Source organism: Littorina saxatilis, linkage group LG8 (assembly GCF_037325665.1).
Source record: "Littorina saxatilis isolate snail1 linkage group LG8, US_GU_Lsax_2.0, whole genome shotgun sequence".
Lineage (NCBI taxonomy): Eukaryota > Metazoa > Mollusca > Gastropoda > Littorinimorpha > Littorinidae > Littorina > Littorina saxatilis.
The window spans coordinates 61,666,995-61,689,154 of record NC_090252.1 but is presented as its reverse complement, the minus strand read 5'-3'; the positions used below and the strand labels follow the sequence as shown (position 1 = coordinate 61,689,154).

Below are 22,160 nucleotides of genomic sequence, written 5' to 3'. Positions count from 1 at the left end.
ACCACTGTCTTGAGGAGAGAGAGAGAGAGAGAGAGAGAGAGAGAGAGAGAGAGAGAGAGAGAGAGAGAGAGAGAGAGAGAGAGAGAGAGAGAGAGAGAGACAGAGACACAGAGAGACCAAGACCGAGAGAGTTTGTTTGTTTGTTTGCTTAACGCCCAGCCGACCACGAAGGGCCATATCAGGGCGGTGCTGCTTTGACATATAACGTGCGCCACACACAAGACAGAAGTCGCAGCACAGGCTTCATGTCTCACCCAGTCACATTATTCTGACACCGGACCAACAAGTCCTAGCACTCACCCCATAATGCCAGACGCCAGGCGGAGCAGCCACTAGATTGCCAATTTTAAAGTCTTAGGTATGACCCGGCCGGGGTTCGAACCCACGACCTCCCGATCACGGGGCGGACGCCTTACCACTAGTGACTAGGCCAACCGTGCTAGACCAAGAGAGACCAAGATAGGAAGAAAGAGAGACCGAGAGAGAGAGAGAGACCGAGAGAGAGAGAGAGAGAGAGAGAGAGAGAGAGAGAGAGAGAGAGAGAGAGAGAGAGAGAGAGAGAGACAGAGACAGAGACAGAGACAGAGAGAGAGAGAGTACTGAACTGTATTTTGAGAAAGGGAGAGAGAGAGAGACCAACGCGAGACCGAAAGAGAGAGACAGACAGAGAGAGACAAAGACAGACAGACAGACAGACACAGATAGACATACATAGACAGGGAGTGTGATGCGTAGAGTGACCAACTGACAGGCAGAATATTCACTCAACACAGTGATCAAGCGCACGTAAGATTATTTTCAAACACGAGTCACGTGACCTAATGCGCATCTAGTTCTCTTACTCAATACTGCTTTTGTCCAGAACTGTCTGCTTTGTTCCTGAAGAATCAGCGAAATGGATTTATGTTCTCTTGTTCGTTGAATTGAATGTTGGCCCAAATGACAACTTCTGAAGTCTTTTTCGTTTGTTTAAAGCTTCAGTTTACTGGCTCCTTTTGTTGTTTCTTTGCCTTGTTTTGAGGAAACCTAATGATTATTTCACCAGATTCGCTGAAGCGAAACAATTGGTGACAAACACCACTGTTGTGTTCATGTTGGTCCTGTATAACCCCCTCCGCCCCCCCCCCCCCCCCCCCATGCCAGTCATCCCCATAATTATTCGCTAACATGTCTGCAAGTGGGCGGGGATGTAGCTCAGTCGTAGCGCGTTGGATTTGTATCCAGTTGGCCGCTGTCAGCGTGAGTTCGTCCCCACGTTCGGCGAGAGATTTCTTTCTTTACTTTATTTGGTGTTTAACGTCGTTTTCAACCGTTCAAGGTTATATCGCGACGGGGAAAGGGGGGAGATGGATAGAGCCACTTGTTAATTGTTTCTTGTTCACAAAAGCACTAATCAAAAATTTGCTCCAGGGGCTTGCAACGTAGTACAATATATTACCTTACTGGGAGAATGCAAGTTTCCAGTACAAAGGACTTAACATTTCTTACATACTGCTTGACTAAACGGCGAGAGATTTATTCTCAGAGTCAACTTTGTGTGCAGACTCTCCTCGGTGTCCGAACACCCCCGTGTGTACACGCAAGCACAAGACCAAGTGCGCACGAAAAAGATCCTGTAATCCATGTCAGAGTTCGGTGGGTTATAGAAACACGAAAATACCCAGCATGCTTCCTCCGAAAGCGGCGTACGGCTGCCTAAATGGCGGGGTAAAAACGGTCATACAGGTAAAAGCCGTGGGAGTTTCAGCCCATGAACGAACAAACAAACAAATGTCTGCAAGTCACCCAACGCAACACAACACAAGAGGAGAGAAAAGAAGGGATAAAGAGAAAGAGGAGAGAGACAACAAATATTTTAGCGTATCACCAACTCATGTCCCTAAAAGGAAAATTTCCTGTGAGGACGTTAAGGACCCCCCATTTCTCACAACAAATATCAAAACTATTTCATTTCAAATGTTGAAATCCAAAACCAGATAGACTGCCAACGTTTCAAAATTCAGAATCGAAACACAAGAACGGTACGTTACTGGAAGGTTTCATTTATGACAAAAACAAAACGTTTTGAATGTATGGTTTAGTTTTGTCCTGAATTAAACCTTTCAAATAGATATGATTCAGTGATTATTGTGTTTAAAAAAAAAATCATTATTTCAAATGTTGAAGACTTACTGCGATCTCTATGTTTCAGGATAACTTCCCATCTTTTCTTCCAATGTGCTATTCACTCAGACCTTACCCTTCCTGGCAGAGAGCCCCAAAGGGTTTAAAATCGTGATCGTGATTGGCGTTTTTTGACCTTTCTGTCACCGTGATTGCCGAAATTTCCATTTCTGTGATCGTGATGGGACTTTGCCCGTGATCCGTGATGACAAAAAAATCAAGTCTCGTGATCGTGATCGTCATTTGTTTTCGTGATTGTGATGGGCATTATTGCAAAGCATTTTATTTTCAACGTACATTTTTCACAGCTGTATCACTCTATGATTCTCTATTCGTCAAGGTGTTCGTGATCGTGAAAACAAAAATCAAGGTAACTGTGATCGTGAAAGCTAAAATTTCCCTTCCCGTGATCGTGATGATACCCCCCCCCCCCCCCCCCCCTTTGGGGCCCTCCTGGCAGTATGCTTAAATCACCCCCCCCCCCGGCCCCCCCTATCCCTTAATGATGAGGACAAGTAAACCATGTGCCAAACACTATGTAACACTTTCATAGGACAATTAACAACACAGGTCACAATTAATCAGATCAAACGTAAAGCTCATGTTCAACCCCATCACACTCCTTAACTCAATGATCAAGAGAACCAGTTGCCATACACAGAGTTAGTTACACATTCATGAGATAATTAAAGTTTCAATTAATCAGATAAGGATGATCTCAAGCTCAACACCCAGCGCCCTCCACCCATCCCCACATTTTGTTTAATACCCCCCACCTCTGTGAGCATCCCCACAGTGATCGCGAGCGAGTACCGAGCACTGAGACAGCCAAGGGAAATAATCGATACACAGACAGAGATCAGTATGAAAGGATGCAAGCCAAGGCTAACGAGTTTGAAAGCAACAAAAAGTGATGACGTCTTTTCTCACCACTGTAAACATGCCTGTCTCAGGGGAGGGTGAGGAGGTTAGGGGAGGGGGGGGGGGGGGGGGCGCGCACCGCGAGGCTCGCTTCATCCGCTTTTGCGTTCGCCCCCACACAACCCCAGGCAAACTGGCCATCGCAAACATCAAGCCTGCGTCTTGGCCACAGCGGCCGGGAGGGGGGGGGGGGGGGGGGGGGGGGGGGGGGGGGGGGGGGGGTGGTGATGTTAGAGTGGAGGGGGGGAGAGTTATGGCTAACGGACAGAGACAGACTGAGCGGTCAAACCATACTTTAGTATTTAGGATAGGCGTTCCCGTTTGCTTGCTCGATTGGTTGTTGATTGTTTGGAGCTACTGTTAATGATTAGGCCTAAAAAAAAAATAGGTGTGGTTACGGTAACCCGACCTACCCTATTTTTAGGGGCCGACCCTATAACTTTTTATTACATTTGTCAAAAAAAACAAACACAAGAAAACGAGTGCAGAAAACGCAATGAAAGCAAAAGCGCTCGAGTCGCACACTTATTTCCCTGTCGAGTAGGTTTAATTTGTACACATTAGAAAAAAAAAGTAAAAAAAAAAAAAAAAAGTGATTGCCTACCTTCCTACCCTATTTTTTTTGGCTATGTTACCGTAACCACACCTATTTTTATTTTTTTTGCCTTAACATCTTCCATGGCTCACGTGTAAGAGAGCCCGAACACGTGACCAAGAACCTTATTTTGTCTCCTAACATATTAAAGTTGCCTTGGACAAAATTCAAAAGAGCTGTTCACAAAAAAACTAAGGATATATATAATGTGTAATGCAAGAGTGTCAAATTCCATAAATGTCCAATAACAAGGATGAATTATATCTCGAGAAAAACTCGGACAGATCATCTGTGGTGGTGTACATGCCCGCTTAAACAAGCAGGAGTTCTGTGCCCTTATACTTCTTCATGGGTAGTTGTGCGCAATCCTTTGACGATTGCACGCAGGAGAGATCTGAAGACCCCCGTTTCGCAGAGGCTGGTACAAGTAGCACTATCCGCTCGAGGTGTTGGCAAGGACAGAATTTCCTTATGCCACAAAACAGATATCTGGTGAAGTTACACGATTCCTTAGTTCACACAAACTGTCATGAAAGCCAAAGAGCAGATCGGAGGTTTGGAAATTGAAGAACCTTGAACATTCAAGGTGCTCTTTCATTTGACGCGAAAGAAAAAGAGCAGATCATGTCTTCGAAAATGACAGAATTTAGAGCACATAGGATTAGGAGTGCAATATTCGACACAGAGAGCAGATAGCAGATCTCAGTTTTGATGATATTTTACAGAATTTAGAGCTTATTAGTAATATTACAACCCTTTAATGTCACAGAGTAGACAACAGTTGTGAAAATGACAGAATGCTATAATTTGTAAAGACGAGAAGCATAACCACCACCACCCTTCTCTCTGTCTCTCTGTCTGTCTCTTTCTCTCTCTCTCTGTCTGTCTCTCTCTGTCTGTCTCTCTCTCTCTCTCTCTCTCTCTCTCTCTCTCTCTCTCTCTCTCTCTCTGTCTGTCCCTCTCTCTCTCCATTCATAGTCACTGTTCAAGTTCAAGGAGATTCTTCGTTTTATTTCAGTAATTTGTTCGTTCGTTCGCTCTCTCATCATTGCAAACTGACAACAGCACAAATGAATTCTAAGTGATGATCAAGCACACTCTCTCTCTCTACCACACCCCCTCCCTCACTTTTTTGTCTTTTTTGTAAGGCAAAAAAAAAGGTGTGGTTAAGGTAACATAGCCAAAAAAAATAGGGTAGGAAGGTAGGCAATCACTTTTTTTTTAAACTTTTTTTTCTTCTAATGTGTACAAATTAAACCTACTTGACAGGGAAATAAGTGTGCGACTCGAGCGCTGTCGCTTTCATTGCGTTTTCTGCACTTTTTTTTCTTTTTTTTCTTTTTGACAAATGTAATAAAAAGTTATAGGGTCGGCCCCTAAAAATTGGGTAGGTCGGGTTACCGTAACCACACCTATTTCTTTTTTTAAGGCCAAAGCCGTATTGTTCCAAAGCCGTAATATAAGAGAGAAGTGCGTGAGACAACAGGGGATGGAGTGAGTGAGACACGCGCCAAGGGAACAGCGCCCACCTATTTTCAGGTAAAGACAAACATTAAAATCCCACTTCCCAGTTTTAAAGCAAATCCTGTCATAGTCATACTGAATGTCATTCATCTTCAATGACAATCTGACTTTTTTCAGCAAAGTCTGTCTGTCTGTCTGTCTCCGTCTCTGTCTCCCTCTGTCTCTCTCTCCTTTTCCCTGTTTCAGTGTCTGCCCCTCTCTCTCTCCCCCCTTCTCTCCCTCTCTCTTGCGCTCTCTCTCTCTCTCTCTCTCTCTCTCTCTCTCTCTCTCTCTCTCTCTATCTCTCTGTCTCCCCTCTCTCTGTCTATCTATCTGTCTCTGTCGCTCTCTTTCGGTTTGACTCTCCCTCTCTCTCTCCCTCTCCTCTATCTGTCGCTGTCTGTCTCCCTCTGTCTGTCTCTCTCTCCCGAACCCCTTTCCTTCCCCCCCCCCCCTCTCTCTCTCTCTCTCTCTCTCGACGACAGAGGGACGGCCTGTGACGCACACCGAGGCAACTGGGACCAGACAGCACCCAGCTCTTATTCACACAAAGACAAACACTGAAATCAGGACTGCATCTTGCCGCCTCACAGTTATGACGCCACCATTTGTTTAGTCAGCAAACACGCCATAGACCACATTAACTTTCACATTCACACCCGCTAACATCTTCAAATACCTCAACAAGACCATAACTAGTACATATGCACGCACTACAGTAGAGCTACGACCTCCAAAAAAGGATATATTTAAGCCATAGTTCCGCAGGTACATATATATATCAGTGAAATTCTTCCTCTGATGACGTCACTTGGGTTGAAGTAGATTTACTGATAAAAATTACACATTTGGGATTATCCTCTTCAAAGTATATCAAAGTGAGGTATTCTTTTTCAACACTTGTAATTTAAAGGTGTGGGCTGTCACATGTGTGCCTATAGTCAATATCACTCTCTTTTTATATTGTGTACACACACATACACACACACACACACACACTGTGACACGCACACACACGAACACACACACTGTGACACGCACACACACGCGCACATACACACACTGGCTCACACAAACACAAACAAAAACACTGGCTCACACAAACACACACACTATAACGTGTGCTCATAGGATCAATCAGAACGGCGCTCATGTATGCGTGTTGCGGGGTGCACACAACACAACACACACACACACACACACACACACACACACACACACACACACACACACACTATAACGTGTGCCCATAGGATCAATCAGAACGGCGCTCATGTATGCGTGTTGCGGGGTGCACACAACACTGACGCGAAGGACCACAGATCGAGACGTACATGACCAGTGGATCATCTCTTTTTTATGACCTCAAAAAAATTAAGAATCTGACTGTCCATACCAATCATTTAACCTAAACACCCCACCTACAGAACCTCCCACACCTACCCACATTCTAAACACACAACCACCCGTACCCACAACCACACACAAAAAAGTTCTCCCAACTCAACTGCATATCCCACCCCCGCAACACACACACATTAACCAGTGATGGCGCTAATATTTTTTCAAACTGGTACACAAACTTTTATGATGAAAACTATCCAGAAAAAAAGGTAGGCTGGTCATTGGAACCAGTAAGAGTCCAACTCAGAGTACTGGTTTTGTTGTTTTACCAGTGAAAAAAAACGGTAGTTCTAAAAATCAACCGGTAGGTGATACCGGCAGCCAATTTTGTTCCGGTATTTTCTCATTTCAACCGGTAAAATACCGGTAATTACCGGTTAACGCCAATACTGATGAACTCCCCCCAACTCAACTACATATCCCTGCCCCCCTCCCTCTCTCCTGTCAAACACAAACGCCACAGATCCACACATGAAGTCAGTAGATTATCGAACACAAGGCCAACATCAAAATGACTGTAGAAGAGTGTCGGCTTTGACAGAAGAAGATGAAGGAGGAAGGTTAAGGCTGGTGGCCAACCATCATTACAGTCACACACACGTCTGGTCTTGTCCCCCCATAAAGCATATGAACTCTACCTGTCCCAAGATAGGCCAATTGGTTGTAAGAGGACGTTAAAACTCATCATCAACACTTCTGGTCTCAAAATTCAAATCATCTTCATCGCTAGCCCTTACGGGGACAAACCGTTTCAACCGTTGCGCAAGGTATTGTGACCCTTACTTGCCGGCTTTTGTTTGATCGGTAATCCGACAGCTATTGTTTAACTGGTGATAAGACTGACAGCTGTTGTTTGAATGGTTACTTGAGACTGAGAGCTATTGTTTAACTTGTGACCTGAGACTGAGAGCTGTGTTCTTGTTAAATTTTAATCTGTCCGTCTTTTCTCCTTCCCGCCCCTCTCTCTCCCTCCCTCCCTCCCTCCCTCTGGGTAAATTGTAATCTGTCCGTCTTCCCCCCCCCCCCCCCACTAGTTCTTTCATGATGCAAAAAATTACTTTATTTGACTTTCGACCTTGATCTTCTGACTGTTGACTCTGACAATGAATGGCAATCTGAATATCATTTCTTTCTTCTTTTCTTCCCTGTTCTGCTTTAATTCACTTCAGCAGATAACTCAGTCTTCAGGTTAGATAAGAAATCTGCCAAGTAGTGCTTATAAAACCAGAACATTAACCGCGACAATGAAAGTCAATTACTCTCCTCACAGTCACAGTGATAAATGGCGATCTGAATGCTGACCAAACATTTAAAGCCCCCGTCTTTCCTGCGTACACTATCATGTTGAGCGCCACCGATCTGTTCAGGCTTTTACATGGAACAAGAGCATCCTTTGACTTGGACACATACCAAACTTCAATATTCTTTCTTTATTTATTTGGTGTTTAACGTCGTTTTCAACCGTTCAAGGTTATATCGCGATGGGGAAGGGGGGGGGGGGGGGGGATTTCAATATCATGGCTGCATTCAGTGCACAGTGGGATTTGTGTGCGGAATTTTTTCTTCTTCTTCTTCGTTCATGGGCTGAAACTCCCACGTTCACTCATGTTTCTGCATGAGTGGGTTTTTACGTGAATGACTGTTTTTACCCCGCCATTTAGGCAGCCATACGCTGATGTGTGAAATTCATTTAGCAGTTTGATATAGGTGTCATTTACAAAGTTTACTCAACACACAGATCCTATTGTGCACAGGTAGCAGATAGACTGTTGATTGTCTGCATGCATTGACAGTGAAGGATGCCCTTATCCCACTTAAAGTCCGCTACATTTCTGTGCTACAGTGGAACCCCTCTTTAAGACCTCCAAAAATCGTAGAAAATCGGGTCTTAAAAAGCAAGGAGTCTTAAAACGGGGGTAATTTTTTTTTACAGAGGTTAGGAACAGAAAGTCTGAGAAAAAAAGGTCTTGAAAAGGAGGGAGTCTTACATTGGGGGGGGGGGTCGTAAAGGGGAGGTTCCACTGTACATAGTAAAACATGATTGCTTCAACAAGAAATGTACATTTAATAATGACTTTGTGGGGACAGGAGCGAAATTAGTTGCATTTGGTTACAAAATAACTTATCACATTTTGCGAAGTGTACTGATAATAATAATAATAATAATAATAATAATGACAGCTTATATAGTGCGAACCACAGTAAACTACACCCTCTGCGCTTTACATATATTAACTATGAATAAAAGCATACATGGGTCTGACTTCATGTAAGGGTGCCTGTGAGCTGAGCAGTGAAGGTAATTGTCGTCATTTATCATAACCGTCACACCTCTCGTCATGATAACCGCAACCCTTACATCTAGCTATGCAATAAACCTGGCTTCGAGTGGGTCTGTGCTAATGTACCCTTATCTCTCACTTTCCCACTGTTGCTTTCTACAAGTCTGAATGGAGTTAAGAATAATAACAATAAGTGTACTGAGCGTTGGGAATGATACGCTGACTGACCTCTGTTTAATGTACAAGTTGATGAAACCAGGTTTCACAAAATGCAGAAAATGACATCTTCATCATGTTCATGAATCTTATCTCTCACTTTGCCACTTTTACTTTCCACAAGTCTGAATGGAGTTAAGAATAAGAACAATAATTGTACTGACGGTTGGGAATGATACGCTGACTGATGAAACCAGGTTTCACAAGATGCAGAACATGACATCTTCATCAAGTTCATCTTAAAGTGCCGTGGAGCTTCCCAGCAACAGTAGCTGTACAGTGGCACCCCCCTTTTCAGACCCCCCAGTTTAAGACTCCCTCATTTTTAAGACCTTGTTTTCTCACTGACTTTCTGTTCTGAACTTCTCTAAAATTACCCCCATTTAAAGACTCCCTCTTTTTTAAGCCCCGATTGTGTCAGATTTGTGGAAGTCTTGAAAGGGGGATTCCACTGTATTACTTTCAATGGTCAAATATCAATGCACTATTTATTATTATTATTATGGTGAGCTTATATAGCGCGAACCACAATTAACTGTGCTCTCCGCGCTTTACATATTAATTTCTGCCGTGTGAAATGGAATTTTTTTACAGACAGACAGACAAACAAACATTTTTTACACACAATATATAACGCATTCACATCGACCAGCAAACCTCAAGCCTGTTAGGCGAGCATTCACCTTTCGCGGCCTTTATTCCAAGTCACACGGGTATTTGATGGACATTTTTTCGATTCCGAGCGCAAGTGCGTTACCACTCGGCCACCCAGTCTCGTATATCCTGTAACTGGTTACCCTCATGGAACTCCGTCTTGCTTTCTCCCTGGGAAAAGCGAACTGGTTCAGTATGGCGGACCCAATTATTTATTTTTTTCCCCTGCATAAGTGTTCATGTTTCAAAGCCCCGAATAACTTTTGCAGTAAACACGGTGGGCACGGAAGAGAGTCGGCATAAAGTTGACTCTAGTAAATAAATCAGTGGCTAATCATGGGGGTCGAACACACGCGGATAGCAACAAATATGTTTAGAGGCCAGCTCTGCTACCGTGTGGCTGCTATTCATTAGTGAGATAATTTGTCTGAGCTATGATTAGTGAGATCATTTGTCTGAGCTATGATTTAAGTGAGATAATTCATCTAGTTATCTTCCTCTGGTGCCTTAATTAGTAAATGCCATTAACAGAAGCTTTAGGCACAAAGCTGTATCACATAAAACGTGACCCGTATGTTTAAAATCAAGGATAAGCCATAAATTGTTAATAAAATAGCTAAAACTCTGCTTAACGCCCAGCCGACCACGAAGGGCCATATCAGGGCGGTGCTGCTTTGACATATAACGTGCGCCACACACAAGACAGAAGTCGCAGCACAGGCTTCATGTCTCACCCAGTCACATTATTCTGACACCGGACCAACCAGTCCTAGCACTAACCCCATAATGCCAGACGCCAGGCGGAGCAGCCACTAGATTGCCAATTTTCAAGTCTTAGGTATGACCCGGCCGGGGTTCAAACCCACGACCTCCCGATCACGGGGCGGACGCCTTACCACTAGGCCAACCGTGCCGGTATCCCTGAACGTGAAATAACATATAACTTTTCTATAGAGCGACTGCGAGTTCCAGCATTTGACTCCAGGCGCTTAAATCGCCGCTCAGGTATACGCAAACGACAGACCTCGAAAGATAGTCTGGACAGTATCCCTAAAATTCAAAGCTCGACGTTGTGGTACTCACCGAAGATCTCGCCGCCACTGGCGTACTCTGTGACGAGGTAGAGCATGCGCTCTGTCTCCATCACCTGGTACAGGCGGATGATGTGGGGGTGCCTCAGCAGCTTCATGATCTGGATCTCACGGAAAATCTTGTTCAGGTTGTCCTCCGTCAGCTGTGTCTTGTCGATGATCTTGATGGCCACCTGCAATACAGCGCACAGGTAAGGTCAGGTAAAGTAGCAAAGGTAAGGTCAGGTAAAGTATACTTAGGTTAGGTCAGGTTAGGTAAAAGTACACTTAGTAACAGTGACTTAGGTAAGGTCAGCAACTTGCTTACTCACTGCCAGGTATGCCAGTTAGCATGTATTGTATGGCAGCAGCTGTTTCCGCAACAAACCTTTATTTGAGGGACTGGGTTGTTAGCCCAGTGCCCAACCCCCAACCTGGAGGACCAGTGGATTGCACTTTGTCAGACCCCTACCCTTTGACCTGTTCGGCTTGGGTGGCCCTACCAGGAGACGAATCTCCCGCCGGCATAGCTCTATGGGTCGCTGAGACACCCATGGAAGCCCCCCGACCACGTCAAGGTGGAAATCCATGGTGCACCCATCACAGGTGGTCAAGAAGGTTAGCAAGGTGAGGGATAAAAGGGCTCCCCACGAACGCTCAACCTAGAGGGTCCTTGGATCCCAACTTAAATGTGTTGGGGGTCCCATGACCCCCTCAGTGGCACTTCATTGAGGGTATGAATACCCTGAGGTTAATGTTCTTGGTTTTGGAAGGCAGTCCAGGGTGTCCCAGAATACTTGCAACCCATGTTAGTGCTAATAACTCTGCCAAGTTATTGAGACATCCCAGTGCGCTAAGGGATTTATAGAGCAAATCGAGAAAATTCATTATTGAACGAAGCGCATAGCGCTGAGTTCAATAATTATTTTCGAGATTTGCTCTATAAATCCCTTAGTGCACTGGGATTGTTTCAATAACGATATTGTCAGTACCGCCATAGAAAAAAGAAGATTCCAAACGCACATTTTGCAATGCGCATTTGAATAGGCATAACTGTGTGGTCAGGTCGTGCACAGTAAAGATCTACTTTTGTGTGGGGTGTCTCAAGTGTGTCGTGCTTTCGTCACACGCATTTTAATTTCTGTTGGTAAATTCCAGTGTAGCGTTAATCTGAACAGTGATGATCTTTCAGAGAGACCTCATTTGAACTCGGAGAAAGGCTCTTCATTATTTGCGATTCGAAACCTCCAGTCGAGCTTCGACGGATTGACTATGCGGAGTGACTCCCCTTGAATTGACTCAAAGCGGGACTCGACGGTTCGCACATTTTCAAAACAAATGTGGCACATTTCTCGTGTTCTATCTTCGCTCATCGGGGAGTCTGATACTAAACATGAACGGTAAGAATGCTCTGAACCCTACACGTATTATATCCCCATCGTTTTTTCGTTCACATTTGCCCAACATGTTAATTTGCTGAGCGGGGTTAATGTCGTCTGCTAGGCTACCTGCCAACCTGGGCAATGGAACGACTGCAGTCTGCACTGAGTCTGTACGCATGAGGCAGGCTGCTAATAAATCTTATATATGGTAATAAGAACGTTCTGAACCTTACACGTTTTCGATTACGATTGTTCTTGCTTTGAAATAATAATTCTGAAACCATTCATTTACTGAACTGATGTAGTCGTATTTCTGTGTTGTCTGCTACAGAGTCGATCGAGTCAGTCTTCCAAACTGGTCTAGCTGGTACGTTATCGGAATAACACTTGTGTTTTCTGTTAGCCGCTGGGAATTGTATACTAACTCATCATTTGGTAATGTGGATGATAAGCTACATGCCACTAACACGGCATATGAGAAGAATCTATGCAAGTCGGCGAAAATTAGATGAAACACAGCGGCTTCTATTTTTTTAGATCACTGGCACTGGCACAGGCACATGCAATCTGTCAGAAAAAACCCCACTTCTGCTTTAATTGAGAAGCAGGGAATTTATGGTCATTTGGTATTGTGGAGAATATAAGCTACATGTCATTAATTAATTCTGAGGATGAGAGCACAGTCTTGCTTAGGCAAAGGGCGCAAGAATACGCTCTGTGGAAAAGTTAGCGCACTCCAAGAGTGCGCTAACAGTTTTAGCGCATCGCCATTAGCCAATCAACTGGTTCACATCAGTCATGTGACACCAGTACTTACTGACAATTTATGTTATTTTTCTCATTTTTCAGATTTGCAAAGAGGAGACCATAACAACGAATAATTAGCAATCAGACAAATTTAAAATGCCTTGGACAAAAGAGCAAAAAGTATTTTGCGTCACTACTTATTTGGAGACGAAATCATTCAAAACGGTGCAAGCCAAAATTTGATATTTAATATCGCAGGAAGTTCCACTTCCAACAATTATCCCCAGAAAAGCCAAATTTATCGTTGGGTTCACAAATTTAAAGCCACAGGATCAGTCAACAACATGTGCAACGGTTCCAACAAGATGGGGCAACTCCACATACAGCCAATATCACGATGCAGTGGCTGGACCACAGATTCCCTGATCGGCTGATCAGCAGGCCCCGCGAACCTGGGTGGTCTCCGTATTCACCTGATCTGAACCCCCCACGTTGCTATCTCTGGGGGTTCTTGAAGGACCAGTGTATGAGAATCCTCCGCAATCCATTGCTGAACTGAAAGTGGCCATCACCCAGAATATTCGTGCCATCAGGAAGGCAGAGTGTGTCAAGGTGATCGACAACTTTGCTCGTCGGCTTCATGTGTGTCTGCAGCGAAACGGCGGCCATTTGCAACATGTGCTCTGAACAATGTATCCTGCAAGTAAGAGACCTCAAATCTTCCGTTTTCTAATTGTTATCATCTCAGCTTCCAGGAAATGTAATATTTTTTGGAGTTGCTGGCCTGTGTAATAAACTATTTGTATGTATTTGGGTTGCAAGTATTCTGGGACACCCTGTACAAGATTAAAACGTTCCACGTCGAGAACTTTGGACAAAAGAGTGCCAAAACCGTTATTATGTGTCCAGAAATTAGGACAAAGAAATGCCTGAAACACTGTGTCCATAAAATGTCCTATCAAATGACACAATCTTAATTTGACAGTGACACGTCAGCCCTGAAAGGCAAAGACACACACAAAGCATCAATTTACATTCATTGCACACATCAACTTTTATTCTTGATTCGCACTATATCTGACAAAATGACAGCAGTGCACACCCACAGATTAAGTCTCTCCACAAAGTATAATCACATTATCCAGAACCCCATCAGAATGCCGGTTTAACCATCTTATATAAATATCACAAGAAGTAAAACTCCACACTCATCATAATCTCCAGCCTCACCACTTGACACGTGCTGCAAATTAACCCTGTAATTGTCGCAATTACCATCTCACAGAAAATGAGTAATGTAATCCTCACCTGTAATTTAAGTGTCAACACACTTATTTATGCAGGGTCAGCCTTGACGATGGCACAGATTACCTTATAGGGATGGAGATTATATGTACGCAGATTATGAAGACTCTGATTAATTGCTTTGTCAGCGCAGGAGGTAGAAGAACTTCACATTGTGCAATAAGTAATGGGCACTTTGCCTTTGGCATCATTTTGAACAATCCCCATGGAGGAAGAATAGCTGATATTGATAATGTGACAAAATCACCAACATCTACCTCAGGGAAGGCGGCCAAATCTCAAAATTTAAACTCACCAGCCGGGCGAGTAACTTCAAGAAAGTCACCAGCCCGCCAGAAATTTTGCTGGCCCGGTACATACCACACAACAAATTATGAGTGTTAGATTTCTTTACACAATTAAAACAGTGGTGACACGCACACCTCGAGCCTCGCTTTTGTTTCTCTAGAACATGGCGATGATTTTGCAGACAACCGAAGTTGCTGCATCTACATTGTTTATATATATGGCTTTAAAAGTAAAACTCTACAGCACAATCAAAAGTTTTGAATTTGACCAGAATTGTAACTGTCCACCCGGGCGGTTTCTACTAGCCCAGCAAATTTTTTACTCGCCCCTGGCGATCGGGCGAACGATTTTGCCATCCCTGATACTTTAATCAAATGTAGTGCTCTGAATGGGCTGGGTGGCCGAGTGGTAACGCACTTGCGCTCGGAAGCGAGAGGTTGTGAGTTCGACCCTGGGTCAGGGCGTTAGCAATTTTCTCCCCCCTTTCCTAACTTAGGTGGTGGGTTCAAGTGCTAGTCTTTCGGATGAGACGAAAAACCGAGGTCCCTTCGTGTACACTACATTGGGGTGTGCACGTTAAAGATCCCACGATTGACAAAAGGGTCTTTCCTGGCAAAATTGTATAGGCATAGATAAAAATGTCCACCAAAATACCCGTGTGACTTGGAATAATAGGCCGTGAAAAGTAGGATATGCGCCGAAATGGCTGCGATCTGCTGGCCGATGTGAATGCGTGATGTATTGTGTAAAAAAATTCCATCTCACACAGCATAAATAAATCCCTGCGCCTTGAATATGTGCGCGATATAAATTGCATAAAAAATTTTTTTTTTTTTAAATCCCTGCGCTTAGAACTGTAGCCACGGAATACGCGCGATATAAGCCTCATATATTGATTGAATGTTCACATTTTGCTTTATGATTCCCAAACACTCAATCAGTCAATGGTTTGAAAATCAAAGAAAAAACCCATCAGTAAATGAATTCTTACATAAAAAATTGCTGATTTCCTGATGGGAACCATCTGATCCCTGCCCTTTGAACAAAGCCTGTTGTGTCTTCTATATTCTCACACAGTGCTTGGGACCAGCCAAAATGTTTCCTAAATAACACAGCAAAGTTACGCAATGTGCAAAGTTGTTATATTATGATCAAGATAATGGGCGAAGGGAGAAGAGAAGGTGAACTTTATTGGAAGGTGTCCCTTCATCAGAGGGGCCTTGCACTGTCTCTTGTGCATGCTGTATGCAGCACTGACCGCTCACTGAATCTCACTATTAGCTTTCCTCCCGATTCTTCTTCTTCGTTCATGGGCTGAAACTCCCACGTTCACTCATGTTTTTGCAAGAGTGGATTTAAACGTGTATGACCGTTTTTACCCCGCCATTCTGGCAGCATACGCCAATTTTGGGGAAGTTCCTCCTCTGATCAGAGGACACATGTTTGCCTCACTTTTTGGAAGGGGCGTAAGTCTTCCACGGCCAATAAAACCTCAGAGTTATTGTGGAAATGGGTTTGTTGCGACATACAAAGGTTCACCTTAGTTTTACGCCCAACCGTGACTAACCAGGAGACTGGTCCGGCATTCCAGGCCAGGTGGATGGGGGAGGGTGAATAGGGAAGGGGGGAAGGGGTGGGCACCTAAAGGGTGGTGCCCAAAACACCCAGGTCAACTCATTCAGAGAATATGTCAAGGTGCCAGCAGAGCACATGTTAGGAATCAGCGTAGTCTTGTGTTACACTGACAGGTTCCAGCACGGCGCCTGTCAACAATGGGTCGCATTCTGGCAGCATTTAGCTGCTACCTGGCTGATTTCCTGCTGAGTTTGGGACTGAATTGCACGCCTCACTATGCATCACATGAATAGGGCCCCGGAACGCTAGAGTTTGAGAATCAGACGACAGGGTGGCTAACTTGTGCTTGTGGAATGTGAAATTCCAGCACAGCTCCTAATTGGGCAGGTGACGTGTTGTGGGGAAACTAGAACACGCTAAACTGCTAAAAAGTACAGAACTTTCCAAGTGCATACGAGACTGGGTGGTACCTGTCATTTGTTAAATCTAAGATGGAGGAAAGTCAGAGAAGAGAGCACACACACACACTGTGTGTATGTGTACACAGACACACATGTGTGTACATACACACACACACACACACACACGCATAGTGTACACATACACAGACACATCCATGGGATGCAAAGTTCGTAGTTGTTCAAGCTGCTGCTAAAATAAAAACTCATGTTATTACATTTAGTAAATTAGGAGGGGGTCTTAAATTGGGGGGTCTTAAAAGGGGGGTTCCACTGTACAGTGACCTTCCTGTCAAATGCTAATGGAAGACATACAGTTCCAGAGCCCGAGTCTCCCCTATACACAGTTACCCATTTTGTCCTTTCAAGATTTAGAACTGTGACCTTGCAGTACAGGCAAATCCGGATAAGACGAAATTGAAGGGACCGAATTGTTATTGTGTCCTATCCGAAATTTCGACTTGGTCATAGTACAGTGGAACCCCTCTCTCGCGACCTTGAAAATGTTGACAAAAATCGGTCCTTATGGAGGGGGGTCCTTACAGAGGGAGGGGGCGGGGCCACAAAGAAAGTCACCTCAGATTTTCTTAAAAAAAGAAAACAGAGAAGTTTGAGTTGCTGACGACCGTTTCCTCAAGCAAACTGCTTCGATTTCATGTTTGACATTGTCGATGGTGTCCACCAGTTCTGGTGCATGTTTCAATGCAAAAAGAGTTAGTTTCTGAGGAAGCATTTCTTTACAGCAGTCCCTGCAATGATGAAGGCCCTCCGAGAAAGAGAGTGAAAAATCGGCCACCGTTCTCAGCATCGCGTATCTGTGTGTAACCTCTTTCATTGACAAGATACTCTTGTTTCCCTGCAGCCTTGACCAGTGAGTCGGTTACCTAATCTGTGAACCCTTCAGTTGTGTTGCTTTGTCAAAAGTTAGACACAGTCAACTAGTTTTGCTCTGAGTGAACAGTGCAGCTGGCCTCAATTAGCCGGTGACACCTCTCTGGCCACAGCACCAAACAGTACATGGCTGGGGGGAAAGAGAGAGAGAGAGGGGGGGGGGGTAGCTGGCTAAACTCAGTGGGGTGTCCGGTGTCACTGAAGTCAGCAGGAAGAGCATTGGAGAGAAATAGAGAGGTGTACTCTTCCAAACAATTTCCAAGGATCAGTTGTCAGGGCTTAGGGTAGTCAGTGAGGGAGAGTGAGAGCGGTTTGTGTACAGTCCGACTGAAGAGTGAAAAGTCACTGCCACAAGATCGGCATGCAGTCAATAAAGCCAGACAAGAAGAATGATTATGACATGCGGCTCTATCTGCTGTTGTTTTTTTATTCAAACTGGTTTTCAACGCTTATTCTCACAAAGCATCTGCACACCTGCCTCTGCCTCTGTGCTGTGTTTGTGTGGCTACTTTCGTATGATGTCAGTGCATGGTGAGTGCGTTCACTGCCTTCCTAACTTCAGTTCATACTTTATTGCGTGCCGACTGACCAGTCGGTGTGGCGTCCGTGTAGAGAAGAAGGGAATAAGGTTACACAATGCGCTAGTGTGAGACGCCAAGTTTCGGTGTTTCGAGTTGCTGTAGTAAATATAGAGTAAACTTTGTCTTTGGGACTGACTTTCTGTTGTGTGCTATCCGTCTTTCGACTTACGAAAGAGAAATCCCATTTCGAGCTCAGGGTACTTTGTACACATAGATAAAGAGGGATAATTCCGGACCAGAATTTCTTTGTGTGCTAAGCGAATTTTTGACTTAACCGTTTGTGAGTTAGCTGGATTTGCCTGTACATGCACACAGTCCTTCAGCTGCACAGTGTATACCGCTCACAGTATTACAGCATGTCAGTAGAAAACTGAAAGCCACACTTTTAATAAAAGAAAACTTTGAATTATTTTTGGCTTGAATACAACGACAACAAAATCACACAATGTGTCAATGAGGGAGAGTCAGGTTTAAGAATTATTATTCTCTACAAAGTAAAGATGACACCTCAAGTCAAATCAAAACAATACCTTATTCAGCTATGTGTTCTTAAAGGTACTGAACTTGTCAAATCCAGGTGCACGGAGCCCCTGGGGCTTTTAGTCATACCTCAGGCAGCTATCCGTTAGAAGAACTACCAAGTTTCATTGACTTGCACCCTAAGAGTCAAGAACTGCGATTTTTGTACAAATTAATTTCATACTCGGACCCGGCTGGTCTTGACCTATTTTTGGATCTAAATTTAGATCAGGTAGATCACCACATCATGCACAAAAAGACACGTCACTAGCAAACTATGTCAGACGTCATCATGAGTTTGTGTAAAACAAAATGGAGGCCGGAATCACTCAGTTGAATCGAACTCCGACCAAACACCACGTAATAACTAGGTTAATTTATGCACTCGCGTGAACAAGAAACTGTCGAGCTTCACAGATGCCGGCGTTGGGTAGTTTTGGATTTGTTTTACTACCATAGGAGGATTTTTGAACTGTAAATGCACTCAGCTGCAACAAAGACGCAAAACGAAGACTGTGAGCTGCACTGTGCCTTTAAGGGTAGGGGTGGAGTTTCAAGGACAGGGCGCCGTTTGACAATGACACAGAAGTAGAGGGTATTTAGGGGGTGACAAAGAGTGTACCTGTATTGTAACAAGCGGTACAGGGTACACACCCTGCCCATGTAACCCGAGACATTGGCACTGAGAAGAGCTAGCAACGGTACGGCTGCACCAATGGGTCTTCTTCCTTAGACAAAACAAAATAATGGTTTAAGATAACCCGACCGACCCTTTTTTTTTCACCGACCCTAAAACTTTTTTTCATAATTTCTCAAAAATAAAGTAACCTTGCTCGTACTCTCGTCCATTGAATCGCTTTCATTTTCACTCTCGTAAGATTGAAATAACGCCATGGTGTCAAACGAAAGTGAAATGATTATGGGACGCTTTGCAGTATGTCGTTAGGTGTTTGTGATGACGTTTACAAATATTATTATGAGGTCAACTAGATTAAAAAAATAAAATAAAAAAAGCCTACTTAGCTACCGACCCTATTTTTTTTGCCACGTTGCCCTAAACCAACATTTGGGGGGTGGTTGTTTCAACCAGCCTCGGGTCAGAACAATGTGTCAGATAAAACAAACTATGTGTACAAGACCGAAGACTTGAGGCCTGGGAACAACACTGATTAGGCCAAAAAAAAAAGGTCTGTTTACGGTAACATAGGCCAAAAAAATAGGGTCGGTAGGTCGGGATTTCTTTTTTTTCCCCAAAAAACCCATATTTTTACGTTATTTTGCACACACAAAAAAAAAGATTTTTTTTCTTTTCCAAAATGCCAAAAAAAAGTCTAGGGTCGCGCTACAAAAATAGGGTCGGTCGGGTTACCGTAAACAGACTTTTTTTTTGTGGCCTTATAGGGTTTAAATTTTTTTTGGTTTTTAAAAAGGGAGAAATTGAGGACAGTTACAACTTACACTGCAGTGAATGTTTCGCGAAAGTGGAAAGTTCTATCCTGTTGTATAATCTTAATCTTATTGTACATTTGCATTGTACTTTTTTTGTTTGTAATTAATAAATGTGACAATCAAGAAATTAGCAAAACAGTTTAAACTTCAGCATGACCATTTTAGTCTGGCACCTCTGACAGAAGTATCATTACAGAATTAATTCGATAACATAAAACATCCACTCTCTTCACTGACGATATCTCATCTGACCACTCTGCCTTATACTTATAGTTACATGTATCACTTGACCTTGATGCTATGTAGATTTCACAATCACATTCACAACAAATCTGGGATGAAGACTATGAGTATGAACACAATGAGGCTTGTTATCCTTTTTTGCATTTGAGACAGTCACATTCAACTCGTATAGTTTGCGCTTGACAGTAAACTCTGAAAAGTGAGGCTGACCAATTTCTACTCATTTTACTATTTTTAGTTCTGTCTTGTTGCATGGGAGTATGATCGAGCAAGGGACTGGGAGTACACGATACAATTTACAAAAGGACAACCACTCTGCAGTTCAGACCACATTTCTACCGACTAAGACACAGTGGGGGAAAAGACACCCCTGGTCAATCTACATGTATGTATTGAGGGGCAATGTGATGATATTTGACACAGACACAGTCTAACCTGTGTAACCTGGCATAGATACAGACATAACCTGGTAAACAAACACCTGCTGGACAACGACTACAGTGTTGTGTAGCAACTTTAACCTCAAGCTGTGCTTCTAAAACCTAAAGAGATCAGCACTTGTGTCATCTGATACTGTCAGCTTTCTGCGAAGTGACAAGGCTAGCTTGTAGTCAACACACACAACTATGCAGACGACTTTCTCCTCGTCACACTGACACTGTAGTCTAAAAATAATCGAGGATCTTTCTAGACATATGTTTGCTTGTGCCACATAAAACACGACGAATGTCGACTGCCCCATAAAACTAAACACACACATCAAAAACAACACATAATCATACTGCTGTTCAACAAATACCTCTCTCCTCGAAGTTTTTGCTCGGATTTCGAGCACTTGCTTTCGACAGATTACGAAAAATACGCGTCTCTTGCTCTGACACAAATGAAAATTAGACACAAGAAGCACAGATTGGACTGCCCAAGATAAAGACATGGTCCGAAACTGTTGTTTTGAAATGAGAGGTAGTTGTCAAACACACCGAGTCCAGAAAGCAGATGCACTGAGAAATGGCACGCAATCGCAAGGCGATCGAGAAACGGGCAAAGTTTTCCCACAGATAAACTCACCTTTGTTTTTGTGACGATATGGGTGGCTAATTTGACAACTGCAAAATTTCCCTTTCCAATGGTGCACTCCATTTCATAGTAACCGACACGTACAGGGCCTCCAACGCCCAATCCTCCGTGACTCCGTCCGACCAGTACCCTGCCAGCCATTTTGTTTACAACACTGGTCGTACGCATGCTCATAACCTCTAACCCAAAGCGGTCGATCATCTCGCTTTGACGCACAACGTGCACATTCCTAACAACACGTGCCAGGGTGCCGAAGACAGGTCTCCTCCAGGGACCGTTAGTCGCAGAGACGATGATGCCTCCAAGATCTAAACGAACTAATCAAGTTCTTGATTTCACTGAACGTTCTGTCGTCTGCTATGTGGTGACCTCCTGCTGGAGTGCATGCTGGTAGAGAGTATTCGGCAAGCCGGAGGCTGTTTTTCTCTCGCTCTCACTTTTCTCCGTGTCCGTCGGCTTGGAGTCTGTGGTGTCGTCTGCCAAAGAGGGGTTCGCACGAAGGCTCTGCACCCAGAGGGGTCACTGTGGCTGCCTCTTCAAACGGACTGTCCAATGTTTGATCGTTTCGCCAGATAAAACATCGAATTGTTTCCCCCCTCCCCGCCTGTTGTCTCACTTCCTACAACATTCACCAACTTCACAGGACTACCCTCTCGGGCTGAGTGCAGTGTTGTCTCCCCCCCCCCCCCCCCCTGCAATCCCCACACTCCACTAAACAGAAACACCCTCCCCTCACTGCCTGTTCACCACATTCTCCACTGCCCCCCCCCCCCCCCCCCTCCTCCCTCTTCATCATCTCCGCCGAAGGCCGCTTATACGTAGACAGATGAACCATGA

The 22,160-nt window shown here is 44.1% G+C and overlaps 1 protein-coding gene across 1 annotated transcript in view; it reads right to left on the bottom strand.

Moving 5' to 3' along the window:
- LOC138974028 (serine/threonine-protein kinase SIK3-like) overlaps positions 1–21,649 on the bottom strand; it is a 57,738-nt gene extending 36,089 nt beyond the window's left edge. Inside the window, exons 1-2 of the mRNA XM_070346730.1 lie at positions 21,315–21,649; positions 10,822–11,002 (exon numbers count right to left, since the gene is read on the bottom strand). Of these exons, the coding sequence (XP_070202831.1) occupies positions 10,822–11,002; positions 21,315–21,524 (391 nt within the window). The 5' untranslated portion in view covers positions 21,525–21,649. The remainder of the gene's footprint in view (positions 1–10,821; positions 11,003–21,314) is intronic.
- Positions 21,650–22,160: the final 511 nt, after the last annotated feature.